The sequence below is a fragment of the Chiloscyllium plagiosum genome, chromosome 26 (assembly GCF_004010195.1).
Source record: "Chiloscyllium plagiosum isolate BGI_BamShark_2017 chromosome 26, ASM401019v2, whole genome shotgun sequence".
Lineage (NCBI taxonomy): Eukaryota > Metazoa > Chordata > Chondrichthyes > Orectolobiformes > Hemiscylliidae > Chiloscyllium > Chiloscyllium plagiosum.
This window is the reverse complement of record NC_057735.1, coordinates 9,128,652-9,153,310: the sequence shown is the minus strand read 5'-3', so window position 1 is coordinate 9,153,310 and position 24,659 is coordinate 9,128,652. Positions and strand designations below refer to the sequence as shown.

Sequence of the window (24,659 nt, the reverse complement as noted above, 5' to 3'; positions counted from 1 at the left end):
GCAGCTATTAGGCAGAGAAAAGCTAGTTAGTCAATCTAGCTATTGATCATTCAACACTTTCTGACACTCAACCTTTCTACGGCAATATAAGATCTAGGGACACAAAACAAAATTGCTCGCAGCTCCCCTTGTCTCAGAAGGTCAAAACCTGTCTGTGAGATCACATGGACAAAGGAATGTCCATAAAGACACTTGCCTTCTTTACAGCAATAAACAACTGTAGCATTGAGGTAACATTTCTGGTCCCACAGCCTGCATTAATCTCTGAAGGCATGAGTTCAAATACTACCACCGCAGATGGGGACATATAAGTTTAATTAATTAATCTGGAATAAATTTCTAGTCTCTATAATAATTGAGTGACATTACCAGATTTCTGTAAAAAAAAACAAACATCTGGTTCACTAATGTCTTGGAAGGGGCGAAATTAGCCATCCTCACCTACGTGTGGCTCCAGACCCACAATAATATTGAACTCGATTGCTGTCTGAAATAGCAAGGCAATCTACTCCGTTGTATAAACAGCAATAGGAGTCATTATGCATGTAACTACACCTCCCATGGACTGCAATGGTTCAACAAGATAGCTCACCACCACCTTCTTGAGGACAATTTGGGATAGGCAATAAATGCTATCCATATGTGAAGTGTTCACATCCTAAGATCAAAGTTAGAAGAAATTCTCTGCCCTAGTCAAAAGCTGGTCACTTCCCTCTTGCAGACATGGCATGACCCAGCCTGAAGAACCATACAAAAAATTGTTTTCAAATTTGCTTCATCTGAATGAGAACAGACCCACTCAGTCATTCTATGGATGAATGAATCTATTAAAAATGACATGAAAGGACTTCTGTACAGAGTCTAATGTATGCCTTCCAGAAAAGCAGGAATTGTCAGGTTTAGACAGTTGAGGTCAAGCTTTAACTCTTTGCTGATCACTGAAATTTGGTCTTTTTTATCTTTCTTCTTATTTTCACTTCCTGACTGTTCAGAAAAATCGTTATTAATATTTTAGATATTAGATTCCCTATAGCACGGAAACAGGCTCTTAGGCCCAACCAATCCACACCGACCCTCTGAAGAGTAACCCACCCAGACCCATTTCCCTCTGACTAATGCACCTAACACAATGGGGTAATTTAGGATGGCCAATTCACCTGGTCTGCACATCTTTGGACTGTAGGAGGAAACCGGAGCACCCGGAGGAAACCCAAGCAGACACTGGGAGAATGTCTGTGTGGAGTTTGCATAGTCACCTGGGACCCTGGTGCTGTGAGGCAGCAGTGCTAACCACTGAGCCACTGTGCCACCCTTATGTTTAATACATATTCCCTTTCCTGAAAATTGTTATCCCTTCTTCTCCCCTTCCTTCATATTGGTGTCCAATTCCTCTCTGTAGTACAGATGTTTTCAGTTCCTCCCCTTGCCTTGTTTGTTTGTGATCTATTCATATCATCCAAACTTTGGATGGACATAGAAAATTTTATAAATGCACATGTCAGTAAATATCTGAAATTGTTCTGAAGATTCCATTCTTGATTTCAGTGCTTCATTAGACATCCCTTCATGCCTTATCCCAACTAAGTTGGATTCTGAATTTTTTCAAATTCTCATTCAAAGGAATAAAGATTCCTTATCTTTATAGTTACTGACTACACCCATACTTGGTGAGGAACCTTGGGAACACTGATTGTCCATGAATTTATTTTGCACAGATTTTGGAATCACCCCAACACCCACAAACAGAGCTGCATTAAGACATTATTTCAATGAGCTACATCACACTGCAGCACCCAAGAACTACAAAAAGCAGAAGAAAAATACCTATACAACGTTTTCAAGAAAAACGGGTACCCAATAAGCACAATCTGCCGATTTCTCAGAAACAAGCCCAAACAAGCAGACACAACACAACCAAAAACTGTAGCCACATTACCTTACATCAAAGACATATCAGAAATGACTTCCAGACAACTCAGACCACTTTGCATCATGGTAGCCCACAAACCTACCAACACACTTAAACAGTGACTAATGAACCTAAAGGATCCATTATACCACCAGCAAAACTAACATCATTTACAAGATACCATGCAAGAACTGTTTTAAAAATAAAATCTACATCGGACAAACTAGCAGGAAATTTTCCACCAGGATACATAAACACCAACTGGTCACCAAAAGATATGAGCCACTCTCTCTAGTTTCCATATGTACAAAGAAGGACACCACTTTGATTGGGACATCACACACATCTAGGACAGGCGAAACAGAGACATGCATGAGAATTCTTAGAGTCATGGCATTCTAACCAGAACTCCATCAACAAACACACCGACTTGGATCCTATCTATCTTCCCTTTTCAAAAAAAAACTGGTAATGACATCACCCACCTTAAGAAACTAAGACCAATAAATAGAGAGGCAGGACATACCACCAGCTCTTCACCAGACACTCTCACTGATGATATTACCTAGTCATGGTGACGAAATGTCTGAAAACAAACCTTCCAGCTCAGTGAGCTAACTTACAGACAGAATTTAAAGGCTGACCTGGGATAGTTGGGCCAGATGACCTATTTTCATGTTGTAACCTCCATACATTTCTGTTAATAGCATGGTTAGCTAATTCATGTCCTTCTCCATTCTGTTTTTGTGTGGGAATTACATTACTGAGTAATCATAGGAGAGTCATTGGCATCTCTACTTATTAAACATTCTGCATGAACGAGGGGCTGATGACAGCACACACTAGGTTACTGATGTAAATTATTTTTGGCGTTCTCCAATTTTCCTAAGAATCATGAAACCTGGGGTGAATGGCAGGCCATGACTTTAGTGTGTGAATTGGTGGAATAGGTTTCTGCAGTTGTTAACCATCAGGTAGCTGTACAAATCTTAGTTGGCAACAGTCTGCAATTATGCACTAAATCCTTCATCATTTTGTAGAGATCAAATGGCTAAGGGAAGTCACTAAAACAGGAGATGGGATCAGATGTCTGTGCACTCGCCCTGTGGGCTGTAATTAGATCAGCCTATAATATGCCAGGGAAAGAGTGTAATCCAATAACTGCTGACAAACAGGGCCAAGGGCTCACAATGAAGAAGCAGACATGTGAGCCTTTGAGTTGTCCAGCTCACTGCTCACCAGCTGGGTTCCTCTCCATGGTCCCCACCTGGTTCTCTTCATACATTAAACGCCAAATTGTAAAGTGAACCTGTGAAGGATTGAAAAACTTGCATTTTGATAGCATCTTCGATAACAACATCCTATGGCACTTTACAGCTGTACGTTTGAAGGGTATTCCCTGTTGTAATACAGGAAAATGGGGAAAAGCATGGGTCACTTAGCAATGTTAGAGTCACATCAAATGTTCATAGGTGCCAATTGGTATAATTTTCTCACAATTCCCCAAGCAGGTACTACATACCTTATGGTGACTTTGCATAAAATAGCAGTATTTACTGGAGCTCCATTCTAGCCAACGCATGTGCTTGGTATGAAGAAAGTAGAAGGGGTGGGGATTGCTGGAAATAATCTTTTTTGCAGTGCTTTCAAACAATTTTACTGTAGGTATCTTTGGAAATGATATTAGGAAGACCAGGATTTCAAAATACACAACTGTAACAAAGCAGAGGACTGTACCTGACGTAAATGCAGGGTAAATGAAGATATATTTTCTTGATACTGAAGAGTTGTTGACTTATTTGTGGAATAGGCTGCCACCTAGTGTGGGCGATTTTGGGTCTGTGCTGCAGCATTGCAGGGACCTGACAGAGAAGCTTCCTTTCAACAAAGAGAAGAATGTGAGATTTTAAAAAGGAAAAAAGCAGAGTTGACCGCAACGATGATAGTGGTTAGCGCAAGAGACGTTGTGTCATAACCATCTACATGTGGCATTTTAGTTTATATCTGTGCCATTAGTTTATGATGCATGTGCACCTAATTGGTTGATTAAAATCCTGTATATTTTTTGCTTTCTCTATCATCCCTGACTTCTCCTGTTTATGCAGCTTCACTCCAGCTGCAACCCCATCACCTCCCTTCCCTTCCCCCCCCCCCCCCCCCACCTTCCCCCCCACCCCCCCTTACCTCCTCGGAACCACTCAGGCCAACATCAATACAGCCATTTAACTGGACTCGGGGAGAGATAGCTTAATTGACAAGTGCCTGTGAATTTTGCTTTAACTCTAGTGGCCACATTTCTCTTTCCTTTCATCCTGAAGGACAGAAAAGCCCTTCCGTCTCCTGAGAGCATCACAAACAACTTGATTTATTTCATCTTTTTGAAGTTGAAAATAAAAATAATTTTTGTTTAAATGTGTCCTTGGGATGTGCGTGATTTTAGCTAAGCTGCATTTTGTTAACCATTTCAAGTTGTCCTGACCACATCTGAGGGCATTAAGATGCGAATAATTACAATTGGAGCTATGGGTATATCAGAGAGCTGGACTGTCAAGTACTCTTCCTTTGAGGTGTAGATTTTAATGGCAATATAGCAATTTCGTATTTTCTTTCTGCCCTCTAGAATTTATTTCATTCAAATTTGCTATTATGAGATTTGAACTCTCAACCTCTGGGTACTTAGTATCTGTAAACACAATACTACCTTAAAATTTAACAAAAAAAAATTCTCTCCTTAGATTTCACAGGTGGCTATTCCCCACTTCAGTCCCTCAATTCTCTCTTCTAGTCGGGTTGAGCGTGTGGGCACTGGGCACGGTGTGTTTCTTGTTGTGGTGCTTCTGATGTTTTAGCTGCTGCAAAGTGCTGTAAGCTATATAAGTTCATGTTTCATGTAATGCTAATCCTGTATTAACTGAAACATCCTCCTAAAGGTTAGTGGAAAAGCTTCAGGGAAAGTCAGCAAAATATTAATGATTCGTATTATTCTGTGATTGCTAAATTCAAAGAAATGAATGTGAATTATCAAAGCGAGAATGATAGAGAAATTCAATCACGGAAAAGCCATGAGGTAAAAGAATATTGTCTTCTGTAATTTATTGGTTTTCCATCATTGAAGCTATTCCTCTGTGCTCCTCTCTTTATTCAAAAGTACAGTGAATGCTCGGTCATTAAGTAAATTTAAGGAGTGGGGAGGCAGATTTTTCATGGTTGAAGGGTTATAGAGAGCAGGCAGGTAAGTGGAGTTGAGGCCATGATCATATTTAATGGTGGAGTGGGCCTCAAAGGGCCAAATTGCTCTTTGTTCTTGTTATATCACTTATAACATTTACAGCCATATGTCTCTATGTGCTCCTTATTCAGATCTGCTCTACATCTTTGATTTTTGGTGTTTCCAGTGTTCCTTCCTGTGCTTTCATCTGCTAAGGCCCTAAGCTCTGGAACTCCACCCATAAACCTCGCTGCCTTTCTACCTCTTCTGTTTTTAAGATTCTCCTTAAACCCACTTCGTTGACCAGGTTTTTGGTCACCTGCCTTAATGTGTCCTTTCGCTGCTTGTTGTTTCTGTTTTTTTGATACTATTATGAAGCATTTTGCACTCCCAAAATACATTACAGAAGAACATGTTGTAGTTTAAGCAACAACTAAGGGGCCTTAATAAATCCGATTTAAAAATGCTCCTGCTGAACTATAAATAATGGGGAGGCCTTGGGGTTTGATCCTCAGAATTGGGTTATCTCAGCCAGAATGAAAGCAAAGACTTTAATACTGCTCCCAGCATCCACCCCCAGATCGGAGTGAAGATAAGGAGATTTTGATGAAATCAGTCAGGGTAGGTGCTTTTGATCGTTGTCTCTGACACCAGCTGAAAATTGTTTGGATTCCCCCAACCTGACTTCTGATTGCAGTCACCCTAAGTTCCCCTCCCCAGGCATAATTCTGCAAATGGCAATGATCAACTGCTGGTGGACAGCATACGGTGAAAGGTAATGCCATGAGGTAAAGGAAGGGCATGTCCAAGACTGGAGAAATTGTGCTTTTGTTTTCCATATTTCTTTGCAACAATGGGATTAATGTAGTGGTAATTGATCACTTTTATTAGGTTGGCAATGCTCAAATAGTTCCTGTAGTTCAGCACCTCTTGTCCAGCAATGATGAGAAGCTGCAATGATACCACAGTTATGATGATTATGAAAGGAAAGTATTTAGCACAGCTTGAAAGATGCAGTTGCAGTTGGAAGGGCTAGTGAAACCAGAGACATGGAACAGCTGGCTTGCAATAGACAACTGAAAATTACTTCTTTGTCAAAACTACCATGGTCCAAATTTGTGAAGATTTGTAGAGACAACTTAAGTCTTTTCCATTAAAAATATATTTTATCATACCAAGGGTAATGTACCATAAACCTTAACATGGTGCAACATTCTGAGTTAAAGACCTGTTTCTTCAACTCTCTTGAACAAGAGGTTTGGAGGATTTGAGCAATAGGGAGAGATTGAATAGGCTGGGGCTGTTTTCCCTGGAGCATCGGGGGCTCAGGGGTGACCTTATAGAGGTTTATAAAATCATGAAGGGCAAGGATAGGATAAACAGACAAGGTCTTTTCCTAGGGTGGGGGGTGTCCAGAACTAGGAGGAATAGTTTTAGGGTGAGGGGGGGAAAGATATAAAAGGGACCTAAGCGTCAACATTTTCATGTAGAGGGCGGTGCGTGTATGGAATGAGCTGCCAGAGATAGTGGTGGAGGCTGGAGCATTTAAAAGGCATCTGGCTGGGTATATGAATAGGAAGGATTCAAAGGGATATGGGCCAGGTGCTGGCAAATGGCAATAGATTAGGTTAGAATATCTGGGCGGCAAGGACATGTTGGACCGAAGGGTCTGTTTCTGTGCTGTATACCTTGACTCTATGTCCTTTGCAGATTGCTTTGGTCATAGTACTGCTTTACTACGCAGACTTGAGGCTGGAAGAGTTACTACAGTTGTATGGTACAAGTAGGCCCCTAGCATATTGTACCTCTGGGTGAGTTGTTAACATTGATAGAGAGGTGGGTTGCAAGAGTAAATTCATTTAACTTTATAACTAAGGAAAGACGAGTTCATTGCCTTTTATATAAAATGGAACTTGTTCAATTCAAATGGACTTCATGCTGACTTTAAGGAAACCATTTGCTATAATTAGATTTGGGTCCATTAATATTCCCAATGCTGGTGTAAGCCCTTGCTTTGACTGCTGATAATCTGTCCTTTGGTGTAACCTTCCACATGGATTCAGATTAGTGCCCTACAGTTTCCTGTTTTTGAACTTTCCAGCAACAAGTCTGACCTTCATTAAGGATATACAGCTAAAAGGTCTCAGGTGTTGCTTCCATTCTCTGGTTACTCTAAGGACATCTGCAGCCAGATGGTTATGTGCAGTGATATTGTTATGTCTTAGGTGTCTGGTGCTGACAGATTACCACCCTCCATTTCTCTTGGCCCCACCCTCCTCCACCCACTGCAGGCTGACAGAAGTAGACAAAAAGTTGTTGTGGGAGAAGCGATATTACTGTCACACAGAATGCAGCTGCCTGCCTCTGGTGCTTGCCAGCGCCCCCAGCTGGGAGTGGGCCTGCCTGCCTGATATCTACACCCTCCTCAAGCAATGGAATTGTCTCAGCCATCTGGATGCTTTGGGTCTTCTCCATGCTACGTAAGTGTTACAACAGTATAAATTTGAACAGATGACAGCTTGTGCCCCACAGCTTCATGGCCAGTTAACTGTATTTAAAAAGTAATCTGACGGTGACCATTTGGATCCTCTACCTCTGTTATTCCAAAACTGGGGAGGTGAAGGGGAGGAAAAAGACTTTCATTTGTAAAGCAAAGTCAGAATCGTCAGACATCCCAGACTACTTCATATCCAAGTCAAAATGTATGGTGCTGGATAAGCACAGCCGATCAGGCATCATCCACGGAGCAGGAGAGTCAAAGTTTCGAGCATAAGCTCTTCATCAGGATTCCTGATGCTTATGCTCGAAATGTCAACTCTCCTGCTCTGCGGATGCTCCCTGACTAGCTGTGCTTTTCCAGAATGACATTTTTTGACTCTGATCTCCAGCATCTGCAGTCCTCACTTTCTCCTACTTCAAATCCAGTGAAGCATTTCTGATGAGTCATTCTTTTTGTGATGTAACACTTGTGGCTAGTGGTTGTGCACAGCAAGCTCCCACATGCAGCAATGTGATAACAACTAGATAATCTGTTCATGTGATTGAGGCATGAATTATGGCCACAGCACTTGAAATAACACCACTACAGTTCTAAATGTTGGTGCATCCACCTGTGAGGGGATTTAGGGCCTCTGTTTAATGTCACATCTGAAAGACTGCCTCTTTGACAGTGCAGCATTTAGTTTCATTATTGATGTTTGTGCTCAAATGCAGGAATGGATCTTGAACTCAGTATCTTGTAATTCAAAGGCAAGTATACTGATATTTAAGCCACACGTAATACATTAAACTGACCCATTTAATGGTTTATTTAAACAACCACTTACTTATGTGTACATGCTTGTGTACTTTACATTTAACAATCACCATAGGTGTTCTGAATAACAGAGTACATTGATAAACTCCACAACAACAAATGCTAATGAAATAACTAACCAGCAATAAATGCTCCTCATGGACTTAGCAATTTTTTATCTTTTGAAGAAGAATACCTACTATCATGTTGTCTAATAAGTGGGGGATGCATAATTTCAGCCCCTTCTATCTGTGGAATCTCCTTTGGTATTCAAATCCTTTGAGTACATTCCATTTCTCCAATTCTGAAACAAAAACAGAAATTGCTGGAAAGCCTCAGTAGGTCTAGCGCATCTGTGGAGAGAAATCAGAGTTGATATTTGGGTTCAGTGACCCTTCCTCAGAACCCCTGTCCAGTGACCCTTCCTCAGAACCCCTGTCCAGTTGTGGCCTTGTTTGTGTCCTATTTCCTTCAAAGTATTATTGGTGTCTACAGAGGTTCCTGAGTTCTGGAATTCCTTCCCTGAATCTCCCCACCTCTTCATGATTCTTAAAACCTATGTCCTTGAGCAAACCTTTAAGTCACCTGTTCTGAATTGAGTTGAATTTAATTTATTGAAACTTGTACTGAGGCACAGTGAAAAACTTTGTCTTGCGAGCAATACAAGCAGATCAGAGTTAAGTAGCATATATAAGTGAATAATAGATAAACAGCGATAAAAACAAAAAAAAATGGTCGAGGTGAATGTTAAGAGTTTGTGAGTCCATTTAGTATTCTAACAGCAGGAGGGTAGAAACTGTTGCAAAACCGGCTGGTGCGTGTGTTCAGGCTTCTGTATCTTGTTCCCAACGATAGAGGTTGTAGAAAAACATTGCCAGGGTGGGCTCGATCTTTGAGAATGCTGGAGGCCTTTCCTTGACAGCGGGCCTGGTAGATGGATTCTCTAGATGGGAGGTTGGCCTTTGTGATTGTCCGGGCTGAGTTCACCACTCTCTGTAACCGTCTCCGATCTTGAATGGTACAGTTCCCATACCAGGTAGTGATGCATCCAGACAGAATGTTCTCGATGGCGCACCTATAGAAGTTGGCAAGAGTATTCACCGTTATGCCAAATTTCCTCAGCTGCCTGAGGAAGAAGAGACGTTATTGGGCCTTTGTAACCAGTGCGTCCACGTGAGGAGTCCAAGAAAGCTTGTTGTGGATGACCAGGAGCTTGACACTCTCCACTCGTTCCACCTCTGTGCTATTAATGTGTAGGGGGACATGAGTAATGTCTCACCGAAAGTCAATAATGAGTCCTTGGTTTTGCCGGCATTGAGAGCTAGGTTGTTTTCAGAGCACCATTTTTCCAGGTCTTCCACCTCCTATCTGTAGTTTGTTTCATCGCCATCTGAGATTCAACTGACTATGGTGGTGTCATCAGTAAACTTGTAAATGGCATTAGCTTGGTATTTGGTGATGCAGTCATGGATATATAGTGAGTACAGTAGAGGGTTGAGAAAACACCCCTGAGGGGCTCCAGCGTTGAGTGTTAGTGAGGATAAAATATTGTCCACAATCTTCACTGATTGTGGCCTATGGGTCAAGAAACTGAGGATCCAGTTGCAGAGAGTGGGACTTAGTGCGAAGTCACTAAGCTTAGTAATCAGTCTCGAGGGGATAATAGTGTTGAAGGCTGAACTGTAGTCAATGAGTAGGATTCTTACGTAGCTGTTCTTGGTGTCAAGATGTGAAGGGCAAGTGATAAGGCATCTGATGTGGATCTGTTGGTCCAATAGGCAAATTGGGCTGAGTCGAGAGTAGTGGGTATGCTGGAGTTGATTAATTCTATGACCAGCCTTTCAAAGCACTTCATGACCACTGAAGTTAGGGCCACTGGGCAGTAGTCATTGAGACATGCTGCATGAGTCACCTTAGGCAAGGGGATGATGTTGACCCTCTTAAAACAGGCAGGGACAGTGGCCTACGGCAGGGAGAGGTTGAAGATGTCCGAGAAAACCTCAGCTAGTTGATCTGCGCATGCTCTGCGTGCATGGCCTGGTACTCCATCTATTCCCATCGCTTTCCTTGGATTCATCTAACCTCTGATGCAGTGACTGTTGGGATAGGTTCGTAAGGACTTCTCTGAATAGGTGTTACCTCTCCGCTAAAGTTCTGCTCAAAATGAGTATAGAAGGATTTGGGAGGGATGTATCATCATCTGCTATCTTACCTCTTTTTAGAACCTGTGATGTCATTCAGTCCTTGCCATAGTCGCCAGGTGTCTATCTGGGTTTCTAACATTTGCTGTGGTTCAGTGTCAATTTTTGTCTGACAGAGGTGTGCAACTACATAAAGTGTCAGATTTGACACTCCATTTGTGCTGTTAGCTGGTTGTCAAAATGAGAGGCAGTAACAAGGATGAGAAAAATGAACCTGTGTCCAGTCACTTCCGGTGAAAATGAACTTTTGTATGATTTTTGGATAATGACCACATCAAGCAAGACTGAGAACTGTACAATTGTCAAAGGTTTGCCAACTCCCACACAGAGTAAAGGACCTTGTTCAAGGAACAAGAAAATTCCTATGGAATTGTGTCCCAATGAAGGATAAAGTGAGGTCTGCAGATGCTGGAGATCAGAGCTGAAAATGTGTTGCTGGAGAAGCGCAGCAGGTCAGGCAGCATCCAGGGAACAGGAGAATCGACGTTTCTGGCATAAGCCCTTCTTCAGGAATGGATTCCTGAAGAAGGGCTTATGCCCGAAACGTCGATTCTCCTGTTCCCTGGATCCTGCCTGACCTGCTGCGCTTCTCCAGCAACACATTTTCAGTCCCAATGAAGGATGCCATGAAAAACGTACAGGAGATAATAGCCGAGCAGATAAACATAAGGATAAAGCAGCAATCCTTCTGCTCATTCAGCAGTAGTAATAAAGAGAGAGAGATTTTTAATATTAGCAGGTGGTGTTCAGGCACTGGCAGTCTTTGAAATAAGAGTTAGAAATAGGGTGAAGCCATTCAACTCCCTGAGCCTGTTCTGCTTTTTAAGAAGGTCATGGCTGATCTGTAACTTAAATTTACCTTGCTGTTTTGATTCCATTTTCCTTATTACCATTGGCAAAAGACAAATCTATGAATCTCTACTTACATACTTTCAATTAACCTTTCCACTTCTCCTGGTGTTGGGGGGTAGGCTTCCAGATTTACACAACTCTTTGTGTGAGAAAGTGTATTTCTTGCTATCACCCCCGGTTTGTCTTTGAAAACTTTAAATCATTTGAAACACTCTAGTGAGATCACCCTTTTAATCATGTATGTCAAAAGGATTCAAGCCACATTTATATAACAAGTACTGATGGCTAAGCCAATGTCATCTGTACATGATGATAATTTTTCCTACTCATAATACTAGCTCTTTGTTTTTATTCAGATTTCCTGATCAGGAGCTGCGCCGCACTGCAGTGCATTGGATGGAAACAATGTCCACATCAGAGCTGGTGGACTTCCTACCTCAATTAGTACAAGTGAGTATTGTATGACCTCACAGCCTCAAATTAACTTTTTGTCTATTTGATCAATGTTCTGTGGCATTGCAGGATTGAGGGGCTTGAACAGCAAATGATGAATTAAGACCAAGTGGCATCTTCAGGTGAAGCAGCACTGTTGGACCAGTGTTTGCAGAAAGTGCCATCTTCTGATCTTTCATTTTATTTCCATTATAAATTCCTGTATTCACCTTGGAAATGGGAATGCCTTTGTAAACTGGCACATTGTAGTTACACCCTCTTACCAAAGTGCACCATTTTAATATTAGTTAATCACTAATCAAATTCATTTTGTAATTCATCATCTTCATCACCTAATGTCACTGTTTACCTGAAAGATGCTATTGTTGAAGTTTCCAGCTGGATAATAGCTTACTGCAGTTGGGTTTGTACCTTTAGTTTAAACACTTCCTTGTCACACTGAGACACCAAAATCAGACCTGACTGCAAGAATTATAGCAAAGAAAATCAGTCATTCTCTGAAAAAAAGAACACAGATAAATTTCACATGGTAAGCAGACTTTGGCTTGTCTGCCTAACCACAACTGGCCACACAAGAGCCGAATGTTTCTTCAGTCTACATTTAAGACAATGAGGAAGTGTTCAGAAAAGTTTTACAAGAATGTTGCCAGGGTTGGAGGGTTTGAGCCATAGGGAGAGGCTGAATAGGCTGAGGCTATTTTCCCTGGAACGTCGGAGGCTGAAGGGTGACCTTATAGAGGTTTATAAAATCATGAGTGGCATGGGTAGTTTATTGTTGTGGTTCTGTTCGCTGAGCTGGGAATTTGTGTTGCAGACATTTCGTCCCCTGTCTAGGTGACATCCTCAGTGCTTGGGAGCCTCATGCGCTTCTGTGATGTTTCCTCCGGCATTTATAGTGGTTTGAATCTGCCGCTTCCGGTTGTCAGTTCCAGCTGTCCGTTGCAGTGGTCAGTATATTGGGTCCAGGTCGATGTGCTTATTGATTGAATCTGTGGATGAGTGCCATGCCTCTAGGAATTCCCTGGCTGTTCTCTGTTTGGCTTGTCCTATAATAGTAGTGTTGAGACAAAGTATCGTACCTCTGATAACAAGGAAAAGACAAACACATAACCTCAACAACAAGGAGAGGGAAGCACTAAAATCACTAAGAAATGATAAGAACATAATTATACTACCAGCAGACAAAGGCAGAATGACGGTCATCCACAGATTCAATCAATCAGCACATCGACCTGGACCCAATATACCGACCACTGCAACGGACAGCTGGAACTCACAACCGGAAGCAGCAGATTCAAACCACTATAAATGCCGGAGGAAACATCACAGAAGCGCTTCACAGGAGGCTCCCAAGCACTGAGGATGTCACCTAGACAGGGGACGAAACGTTTGCAACAAAAACTTCCAGCTCGGCAAACAGAACCACAACAACAAGCACCCGAGCTACAAATCTTCTCTCAAACTTTGAATGGGTAGCTTAAATAGATGAGGTCTTTTCCCCAGTATGGGGGAGTCCAGAACTAGAAGGCACAGCTTAAAAGTGAGAGGGGAAAGATTAAAAAGGGACCTAAGGGGCAACCTTTTCAAGTAGAAGGTGGTGCATGTATAGAATGAGCTGCCAGAGGAAGTGATGGTAGCTGGTACAATTACAACATTTAAAAAGCATCTGGATGGGTATATGATTAGGAAGTATTTAGAGGGAAATGGGATAAATGCTGGCAAATGGGACTAGATTAATGTAGGATATCTGGTCAGCATGGAAGGATTAGACCGAAGGGTCTGTTTCCGTGCTGTACATCTCTGACTCTAGATAGGCCTTCATTACAATCAGGATGATCGAGCTTCAGAGAGACGGTGCCCTGGATTGAGTGATTTACATTGATGTGACCTATGCTTTTGTTTTTATCTTGCAGGCCCTGAAGTTTGAGTGTTACTTGGACAGTCCCCTGGTGAGGTTTCTGTTGCGGAGAGCAATCTGCGATGTGAAAATCGCCCATTATTTTTACTGGTACGTAAAGCAAACTGTTCTGTCAAGCTATGCCACTTTGGAGCATTAATGCTCCAATCGGGCCCCATAGTAATTTTAACCTGCAAAAGTGGTTGGATTTGATTTGTTTGGAGGTTAAAGACGAAACATTTGAGACAGGAATTAAACTGCCCACTTCTGGTTTTAATGGAACCAGTCAACCATTCCACTCGCAGGAGATAAATTTTGCATTGAAACCTTTTAAGGAGGCTATCTGCCTGCATTGTAATTATTCTGTTTTCAACTGTAGTCACCTGGGGTTGCCCTGACCATGGGAAACTCAACAGGTAAAAGTACTGATCCCATAAATAAGAGCCTTATTCACATTGTTCCACCTGCTCTCCAGTATAATCAGCAGGAAGGTCTTAATGAATAGATATCAGATGAAGATCGCAAAGTTAATTCTCATGGGCTGGCAATTGAAGAGTTGATCATCTGTTTTGAAGCATTGTAGGGGGCACTAATGTCTGTAAAGCTAAAAGATGCAAAGAAACTGATGATGCTGACTGCTGAAAACAGCTGGTGCATATTGCTAATCTTTTCCCGAACATCATTAGCGTAGCCAACATTTGTCCATCTATAAATGCCCTTGACCAGCTTTCTTGAATCATTGTGGAAGACCCAGTGTTATTAATAAGAGAGTTTGAGGAAGTTGATCCAATGGCAATGAAAAAATAGTCATAGAGCTCCAAGCCAGGGTCTTTTCATTTTTGGGAAGGGAACTTGAGGTGGTGATGTTCCCAGGCATCTGCTGCCCTTGACAGTCTAAGTGCTAGAGATCGCAGGTTTAGAAGGAGGTATCAAAGGAGCATTTGTGACTGGATGTACTACATCTTGCAGATGATAGACCGTGCTACCACTGTGCATTGATGATGGAGGGACTGAATGTTTAAGTTAGTAGATGGGATGCTGATTAGATGAGGCTGCTTCATTCTGAACATTTTGAGCTCCTTGGTTCAGGAAAATGCTTTGTAGATGCTGGGAAAGCTTTGGGGAGTTAATTGCTTCAGAATTCCTGGCAGCTGATCTGCTCTTGAAGCCGCAGTATTTAAGTGGATGGTTCAGTAATATCTGGTTGATGCTAATTGCCAGAATGTTATTGATGTAGGATTCATTGATACTAATGTTATTGTATATCACAGAGATGTTCAGATCTCTCTTGTTGAAGATTGTCATTGCCTAGCATTTGTATGGTGTGGCTGTTACTGACTACTTCTCAACACAAAGCTGCTTCAATATTTAAAGATGCAGCAGGTCTGGCGGCATCTGTGGAGAGAGATCAGAGTTAACCTTTAGGGTTGAGTGACAACTCGATCCAAAAACTTTACTCTGATTTCTCTCCACAGATCCGCTCAGACCTGGTGAGCTTTCCGGCAATTTCTGCTTTTGTCTCCGATTTACAGCATCTGCAGTTTAGATTAGATTACTTACAGTGTGGAAACAGGCCCTTTTGTCCAAACAAGTCCACACTGACTCTCCGAAGAGCAACCCACCCAGACCCATTTCCCTACATTTACCCCTTCACCTAACACTACGGGCAATTTAGCTTCGCCAATTCACCTAACCTGCATATCTTTGGATGGTGGGAGGAAACCGGAGCACCCAGAGGAAACCCACGCAGACAAGGGAAGAATGTGCAAGCTCTACGCAGACAGTTGCCTGAGGCGGGAATTGAACCTGGGTCTCTGGCGCTGTGAGGCAGCAGTGCTAGCCACTGTGCCACCGTGCCGCCCAGTTCTTTTGCTGCTTCATTCACTAATTACAAATATACCATTTTGAGGACGATACTGGCCCAGTCAGTAATTAAATTGTAAAAATATTAAATTGAATGCTTTTATTCCATGTTCTATTTTAAACTAAAACATTTAAAGGTGTATTTTCTTTGTATAGCATTTGTAATGTGATAGATGGAGAAAGGGATGATTTCGGAATTAATGCACCAGTCTCTGTTCAAATACAGTAAATCTTGAAAGCATTGCTCTGTGAACAAGCAACTGTGAATCGAATGCGGTATCTTGCCAAAGCCCAGCATAAATGCCCTGGATGGTTGATGTGAGGCAGCTGTGGCTTCAGAAACTGATCTTCCTTCCTTGATTATAGTGATAACTGATTTGCCATGTGAGCTACATTTCTTTCTTTATTTATTCATGGGATGAGGGCATCACTGGCTAGGCAGCATTTATTGACCATCCCTAACTGCTCAGAGGGCAGTTAAGAGTCAACCACAGTTCCATGGGTCTGAAGTTGCATGATGCCCAGACTAGGAAAGGATGCAGTTTCCTTCCTTAAAGCACGTTACTGACCCAAATGGGTTTTTCCTGACAGTGAATTTATGGTGAACGTTAGATTCTTAATTCCAGATACTTGTTGAATTCAAATTCCACCATCTGCAGTGGCAGGGTTTGAACATAGTACCCCAGAATGCTATCGGGGTCTCTGTATTAACAGTAAAGCAACAATACCATTGGGCCATCTCCTGCCCACGATATATGCTTCACGTGTCTTGGTCCCTGTAGGTGGGACCTTCTGCTTTTTGTTTATGGTTGCAAGTCTGAATTATTTCTTGGCTTTGACCTTTGTCTGCCTGTCAGTGGAGGCTACTCACAAGATCATTCTGGAGTAGATTTATTAAGAAACTGCACTGGGTCCACGAAATGGATGATGATTGGCCCCCATGAGATTGCATGCAAAATCGGAGATCCTACATCTTGGAAGATGGCCAGCCCCACTGAACGAGGAATAAAGGAAGGCTTCAGCCCTCTGAAGATGTGCTAATTTTAAGAAAATGAACAATGACCAAAGCTGTGGCATCACCGTTATGGAGGGAAAATGTTTCTACAGTATGGCCAACATCTTTGGCCCACTGGCAGTGCAGCTCATGTGCGGTTAATGTTGGAGGCTTTGCAGGTTCCCCTCAGAGCAGTACCGGCAAGCCTCTTCCAGGCCCCTCGTCTCAGTGGGTAATGCCATGCCTTATCAGCCTAAAAATAGGCACTCAGCTAAGCAGGTTGGCTCGAGGTGGAAACACATCAGGGCAGTTTTCTGAGGTATAAACCCCAGAAATTCCTTCCAGTCCTCCTTTAAATCCTGCACCAGAGGACAAGGATTGAAAAATTACAACTCTTACAGCTCTGCTCTGTGTGTCAGATTAGATTGAACACATGAATGTATTCTGAGCCAGTCTGGAGTTTGGCTGCGTTCAAAGTAGGATTCCTTTTATGTGCTAAATGTTAATATTGTAGATGTAGGTTTAATGAGAAAACCTATCCTTGAATTTCCAGTGATCACCATGTAACCACACTCTGAATGAACCAAATGGAATGTCACATTTTCTTTTGTCCCTGTTTGGCATTATGTTATTTGTTTGTTTGGGGTACAGCAGGAACGTTTTGCCCCCTTTGCTAAGTACTTCCTCTTTGGCTTCCTTGAGCAGCTGGCACTACCATCTGTGTGCCAGGTGTTAATGACCATGATTGCCCCACGGCAGTGAGCCGTCGTTTGCCAAGCTGTCAGCAAGAAGAAAATCAGCAGCTTGTAAATATTCAGAATGGTTCGGACTCTCGTAAATCAGCAGGAAGCTTGGACAATGAGATGGAAACATTAAGACCAAACCCAGGCCACGTCAGCTTTGCTGGAGTATTGTGTCCAGTTCCCTCCTTGCAGGAAATGTCTTAATGTATCACAGTAAGGCAAAAGGTGGTTGCTATTTTATGTGCAAGCCGCTACCTGTTCTTGCTATGTATTTTCCAGCTTTTGTTCAAGACACTGCATATCAAGTGGAACTGAGTATTAATTATGTACTTTAGAGAACATCAACACAACACGTGCCTGACAATAAGAATCAGGTACTATGCAGATGATTGAAGCATTTCTGAAACACTGAAATGAAGTACACTGGAATGCCAAGAGCTTTCTGAGAAGAATGAAACCACTTTTGGGCCGCAATCTGAATCATAATTTGGAAATTTAAGACGTGGTTAAGTGTTAAATGTTATAAGTATATTCCAGGATCAGGCTTTTTAAAGATGATATGTCTGAAGGATATGTGTAGATTGCACATGACCACCAAACCTTGAAAATCTAGCAGATGAAAACTTAGCAAACTCTATTCTAACTGTGTTCATATTACTTGGGCGGCACGGTGGCTCAGTGGTTAGCACTGCTGCCTCACACTGTCAGGGTCCCAGGCTCGAATCCAGCCTTGGGTGACTGTCTGTGTGGAGTTTGCATATTCTCCCCGTGTCTGCATGTGTTTCCTCCGTGTGCTCCGGTTTCCTCCCACAGTCCAAAGATGTGCAGGTTAGGTGAATTGGCCATGGGAAATTGACCGTAGTGTTAGGTGCATTAGTCAGGGTTGAATGTAGGGGAATGGGTCTGGGTGGGTTGCTCTTCGGAGGGTAGGTGTGGACTTGTTGGGCCGAAGGGCTTGTTTCAACTCTGTAGGGAATCTAATCTAATCTAATCTACTTGGTGTTTTGTTCCATTGGAATTTTGTGGTCTTGGTGATTTTTTTTTTCCCATTTATGGGAAATTAGGAATTTGCTGGAAATGTTAATGTTTATTGGCTGACCCCAGCAACTGAGTGGCTTGCTAGGCCACTTCAGTTAAGAGTCAACGATATGGCTGGAGTCATATGTCAGCCAGGCATGTTTATTTCACTAAAGCATGTCTCTGAACCAGATGGATTGTCACAGCCATCGAGCCATTTCATGATTACAAAGACTAAAGATTTATTTAAATAACTTAAATTAAATTCCCCCAGCTGGCCAGATGGGATTTGAGTTCCTGTCTCTGGATCATTAATCCATCTTCTGAGCTATTTTACCAGTACTTTAATTAATGTTCTACTTTACTCCCTTAAAAACCACAAATTTATTTAGGCTAATAATCTTAATGCTGTTGCTTCGTTGAATGGATAAATACAAGATTTGTTAACAGCAACTGTTTAAAATATCAAGATTCAAACTTGAGCAGTGCTGTTGAGGCTTCCAACCTTTAGTTTATGTGGCCACTAAAGGCAAATACTTGAACATCATTCCCTTAAAGGCATGACCCCCTTATCTGATTCGCGTTGTGAGTCTTCATTTCAGAGCTTGTTAAAAGACTACAGGTTGACCTACTTGATTCACCAGGTTTCATCCTGACTCAAGCGTACCTCATGCATGAAGAAAGTCAGAACTGCAGATGCTGGACAGAATCAGGAGTGTGGTGCTGGAAAAACACAGCAGGTCAGGCAGCATCCAAGGAGCTGGAGAATCCTGATGAAGGGCTTATGCCCGAAACGTCGATTCTCTTGCTCCTCAGATGCTGCCTGACCTCCAGTGATTTTCCAGCACCACACACTCAACTCGTGCGTGAAGAATATTCTCCAAATAATGGAAACCAAAAGTAGAAATAATCTATTTTCCATAAGTTAGAACAAGAGGAGTTGGTCAATTGCTTTTTTATGACCGATTTTTAAGAGCACTGAACTAATGGGCTTTGCCAGTGTTCCAGATTTTTATCATCCTTTGTTGGGTTTTCTTTTGCATCCAGATTGATAGACTGGGAATATTGACAATGTGTCCGTTGACAGTCATAGAAATTAAGCCAGTTGGGATTCTTTATTATTTTAAGTATCATGATTAGATTGCTGAGTTCCTGCATGTAAAGCAAGTCTTGAACCTCGGAAGGAACGCTAAATAAAATCAAACTCCAGCGTAATCTAATGTATTACTATGTGCAGAGTTCAGTGCAAAGTACTATTTCGTGCTATCCCACTGCTTGCAGATTGTAGTGACAGAGTGCCTCATGTTTACGTGGTATACTGAGTCCTTGTGAAGTTTAAAATAACTATTAGATTTATATGGTGTCACATGAGAAACCAACACTCCAACTGTTCTCACTTTTTCACGCAAAGGGTGGGATATGTATGGAATGAGCTACCAGAGGAAGTGGTGGAGTTTGGTGCAATTACAACATTTAAAAGGCACCTGGATGGGTATATGAATAGGAATGATTCAGAGGCATTTGGGCCAAGTGCTGGCAAATAGGACTAGATAATTTTAGGATATCTGGTTGGCATAGACGAGTTGAACCGAAGGGTCTGTTTCTGTGTTGCACATCTGTGATTCTATGCTCCATGACTAAGTGGATGTATACAATCCCGCAGCACTGCTTGAAAGAGACTAGAAGCTTTCGGTTTTATAATCTAGTCAATATTAGTCCCTCAAATGGCATGAGTGAGGTAGGTTGCTCATTATTTCATTGCTTCTGGGAGCTTGTTATGTTGAAATTAGTTGCTACATTTCTACCTTACAACCTTACAATAGTAACTACGATTTTAAAACACTTTATTGGATTTCAAGTGCTTGAGGATTTTCTGAGGTCATTAAGGGTGAAATCGCATCTGGAGCATTGCATACTATTCTGGTCCCCACACTTGAGGACTGATACAGTTGTATTGGAGGCAGTTCAGAGGAGGCTCACTAAACAGAGGTGAGGTGATGAAATTGACGAAAATAAGATGTTGAAAGGGGTTGACAAAGCAAATGTGGAAAAGATATTTTCTCTCCTGGTATGGTCTAGAATGAGAGTTTGTAGTTTCTGGATTAGGAGTAGCAGAATCAAAGCAGAGATGAGAAATTACTGATCTCAAAGGGTTGTGAATCTATGGAATTCACAACCCAGTGTCAGGAGGTGTTGGGACATTGTTTAACAAGGAGATAGTCTGATTTCTAATTAATAATTGGTTGAAAGATTATGGAGAATAGACAGGAAAGTGCAGCTGAGGTTGAGATGAGATCAGCCATTATTGTATCAAATAGTGGAGCAAGCTTGAGAGGCTGAATTGCCTCCTTTTCCTAGTTGTTATGTTCTTATATAAATGAAGTATAAATGAGGTATATCAAAATGTATTATACCAATTATTTACTGTGTGATGTGCCATGTCTCCCTTTTGAATGTAAACAGGCAGCCATTCTGGTGGATAACTAGTTACTTTATTTCTTACTCCTATTTGCTGAAGATAACTCTCTGCTGTTGTTAGTTGTAGCATTGGAAGTTAAACATTCAGAAAAGGTCTTGAAAGGAAATGCTCTTTCAGTGGCCCATTGCTTATAAATTAGAGTTACATCTACAAGCTACCTAACAGAGAGCATAACTGACCTTCGTGGTCTGGTGGTAAAGTTGAGATCATCCAAAATCTGCAGCCTGTGTCCTATATAAGTCCTGGTTTCCATCGCTGTCCTACATTGGCTTCAAGTTAAGTAAATAGGATCCGTGTGCATACTTTCAAATCCCTCTATGACATTGCCCCTCCATATCTTTGTAACCTCAGCCCTGCTCATTACCTGCACTTCTCCATCTCTAGCCCTGATGTTAATTGCTCCACCATTGGTCATCGTATCTTCAGCTACTCAGACTCTAAGCTCTAGGTATGCCAGAATCTCTTCACTTCTCTTTCCAACTTTAAGATGCTCTTAAAAGCTACCTCTTTGACCAAGCTTTCTTTTCTTGTGTATTTTGGTGTCAAATTTGTTTGCCAACATGACTATGAAGCACATTTGGATGTTTTATTAAATCTATACTTACGTCTGTCAGTATAGATTGCTGATGTAAAATTGATGATGTTGCAAAGTAACAGTAGCTTGCTTAAGTACAACAGCCACCCTGGGAAAACTGAACTTCCAATGCCGACTGTTGCAAATAGCGTGTGATTAACAATCGAGGCTTGCCATCATGTCTATTGAATGCATTATCAGGCAGTTCCCACCCTTCTGTTAATCTCTGTGGTGACATTATGGAGTATACACCCTCAGAGTAAACAGAAAGGTCACATTGGTGTAGAGTGGTCTGAAGAACTAATGACACTAAAAGGTTGGAGATGCTTTAAGTTACTATCAGGATCAAGAGCTGACAGGCCATAAATTACATTTGTTTTCTCTTTCCCAACCCTCTGTCATCCCACAAGTTGCACTTCTCAATAGTGACTAATGCTTGGTAAATCACAGCACAAACTCCAAACAAGACAGAACATGCAATGTACAGGAAAATAAAAGAAAAATTAGGTTGTGCGCGAGTATTAGATGGAACGACTTTGTGCACCTGCATTTCCTAACAGTGAGGTATTGGCGTCTCATCCAGATAGGGTATCCAGTGAAGGTGGCCATATCCCCTCCGCTTAGCAGTTTACTTTCTTATTTAAATAAAGACTATAAATGGAGCAGTTAAACTGAGGACAGAATGGCTGCTGTAAATTGTTCCTTTCTCAGTGGAGGCTGGAAGAAATAAGTTGGTGGTGCATAATTTGTTCACATTTTCTCCCTTTTGAGCTCCAGTCAGATCCACAAATAATGGAGCAAGGGCGTGAATGCCTGATAACTTTATGGGTTGGAATCAGAATGGTAGGAACAAGGAGGGAATTGGATACAATGTAATTAAGAAATCTCCTTGATGAAACCCTGGAAGGAATATTCATTAATTCAGAATTGTTACTCGGGTACAAAGTATTTACTGTACTCGCTGCTCGACAGGTTCTTGCAACCGTTTGTACTCCACAGAGCCTCCTCATACCTGACTATACTTTAACTCATCAACCCTCCCATTCCTTTCTCCCTAGCTTCCCCTTAATATATCAATATCAGTGGTGAGGAATTGCACATTCTACCATTTCCCTGGTAAAAGAGGTTCCTCTGAATTTGCAACTGGATTCAATAGTGACTGTCTTCTATTTTTGCTCTTTAAGTTGCTGTTCTTTGCTGCAAGTGGAAATATCTGCTCTTCTACTCTGTTATGTCCTTCATCATCCTAAAGAAACCTCTCTTAGGTTGTCCTCAGTCTTCAAGTAATAACAAAATACTGCAGCACTGCCAGCTGTCTGCTTGAGTAGTTTTAAGCTTTTTTTCTTCTTGATTCTCAGGTTATTGAAGGATGCGTTAAATGACTCTCACTTCAGTGCCCGATACCAGCATCTTCTTGGGGCTTTGCTGTGCTGTGTTGGAAAGGGCATGAGGGAGGAGTTTGACAAACAGACCAAGCTAACTCATATCCTGGCTAAAATAGCACAAAAAGTCAGAGACGTTGCTCCATCTTCACGACAGGTCAGTAAGCAAAAGATTTGTCTAACGCCAATTTCCTATCAGGTGAATACATGATGGATTTATGTAGTACTATCTTCACACCAGATCAAGCATGAGGAAATCAGCAGCTGTAGTGAAATTTTGCCAATGTTGCAGTATTGCCTCGTTATTATCCTGAGATGTTGTTGGCAGTGTATGAATTAGGTCCTCAAATGTGCTCATTTCTGTGGTGCTTCAGTGAGCTTAATCTCAGCTGACGCAAGTTTTAATTATCTAGAAGTGTGGAGGCCAACACCACAAATGACTGGGAATTGTATTCAGGTTCTCTATTAAGACTCGTGTCATTCACAGTTCCCTCAGTGGAGCAAATTGCTTCTGTTGGCTTCTGCTGTTTTGTTGGAATATTGTGAAATGTTTTCATTGACATGATCAGTAATCAAGAGGCCGGGAGCCCCTTGGGGATAATGACTTATGTTGTGTTCTGACTGTAATGAAGTATTGTGCATTAACTGAGACTTGACACACACAAATTCTGAAGACCATTGGTTGACCTTCCCTTCTGTTACAGACTGTACTCCGGGAAAACATGGAGGAAGTGCAACAATTCTTCAATGTTCAGGATCACTGCCGCTTGCCTTTGAACCCAAGTCTTTTAGCCAATGGAGTCAATCCAAGAGTATGTTACATTATGTAAATTTATTTTAAGTTTGCAGCATATTTTAAGATCTCTTTAATTCTATTTCTTCTACTTGTTTCCTAAGCTCCCTTGGAAGCAGATTTGTTTTATTTGATTTGGTTGTAGGCAGTGACCATCATTGGAAAGGCCAGTATTCATTGCCCATCCTGAAATACCTTTAAGGTGCTGGAAAGCCACCTTTATGAATAGCTGCAGGCCTACCCACAGTGCTGTTAGAAAGGGAGATTCAGAATTTTAGCTTAGTGATTATTAAGGAATGCCTGTGTACCCAGGAAAGGATGTTGTGTGAATTGGAAAGGAAGTTGATTGCAAGGGTCTTATTTTATGCATCCCGGACGTACAATGCTTTGCCTTAACTTTGAGAGGGTACTGATCATTAAATTTCATTGACCTTGTCAATTGATTTGGAGATGCCGGTGTTGGACTGGGGTGTACAAAGTTGAAAATCTCACAACACCAGGTTATAGTCCAACACCTGATGAAGAAGCGACGCTCCAAACCTGTTGGACTATAACCTGGTGTTGTGATTTTTAACCTTATCAATTGAAACAGCCTTGACTCTGAAATTCTGTCTTCCCAACCCAGAAGAATAGCAAAGAGATGTTTGGTGAAGTTTTGAGACTGGGGAGAAAAGTGGGTGCAAAAATAAAGCAAATGCTAATTTTTTTTTTTGATCTGGACCCACAGGCTTGCTCTTTCTTCAATTCCAATGCTGTTCCTTTGAAGATCTCCTTCATCAACGCAGACCCTTTGGGGGAAAACATCAACGTGATTGTTAAAGTATGTTGGTCTGCTTTAGAATATATTGAGACAGGATGTGCACCAGTTGTACTTAAAGGAATTCCTTGTTCTTGAGGCAATCATATCTTTGGCACTGATTACCTTCCTTGACAGGTAGTGACATGCATGAGTTTGTAATCTCAATTTCTCACAGGGATGTCTGTCGAACCTGGTTGTGC

At 41.7% G+C, this 24,659-nt stretch overlaps 1 protein-coding gene across 6 annotated transcripts in view; it reads left to right on the top strand.

Moving 5' to 3' along the window:
* The window catches only part of pik3c2b (phosphatidylinositol-4-phosphate 3-kinase, catalytic subunit type 2 beta), a 181,856-nt gene that overhangs the window by 123,770 nt on the left and 33,427 nt on the right, over window positions 1–24,659 (top strand). For all 6 annotated transcript variants that reach the window (XM_043716446.1, XM_043716445.1, XM_043716443.1 and 3 more), the window contains exons 16-21: window positions 7,409–7,597; window positions 11,822–11,915; window positions 13,832–13,926; window positions 22,844–23,024; window positions 23,572–23,679; window positions 24,388–24,480. In XM_043716446.1, the coding sequence (XP_043572381.1) occupies window positions 7,409–7,597; window positions 11,822–11,915; window positions 13,832–13,926; window positions 22,844–23,024; window positions 23,572–23,679; window positions 24,388–24,480 (760 nt within the window). The remainder of the gene's footprint in view (window positions 1–7,408; window positions 7,598–11,821; window positions 11,916–13,831; window positions 13,927–22,843; window positions 23,025–23,571; window positions 23,680–24,387; window positions 24,481–24,659) is intronic.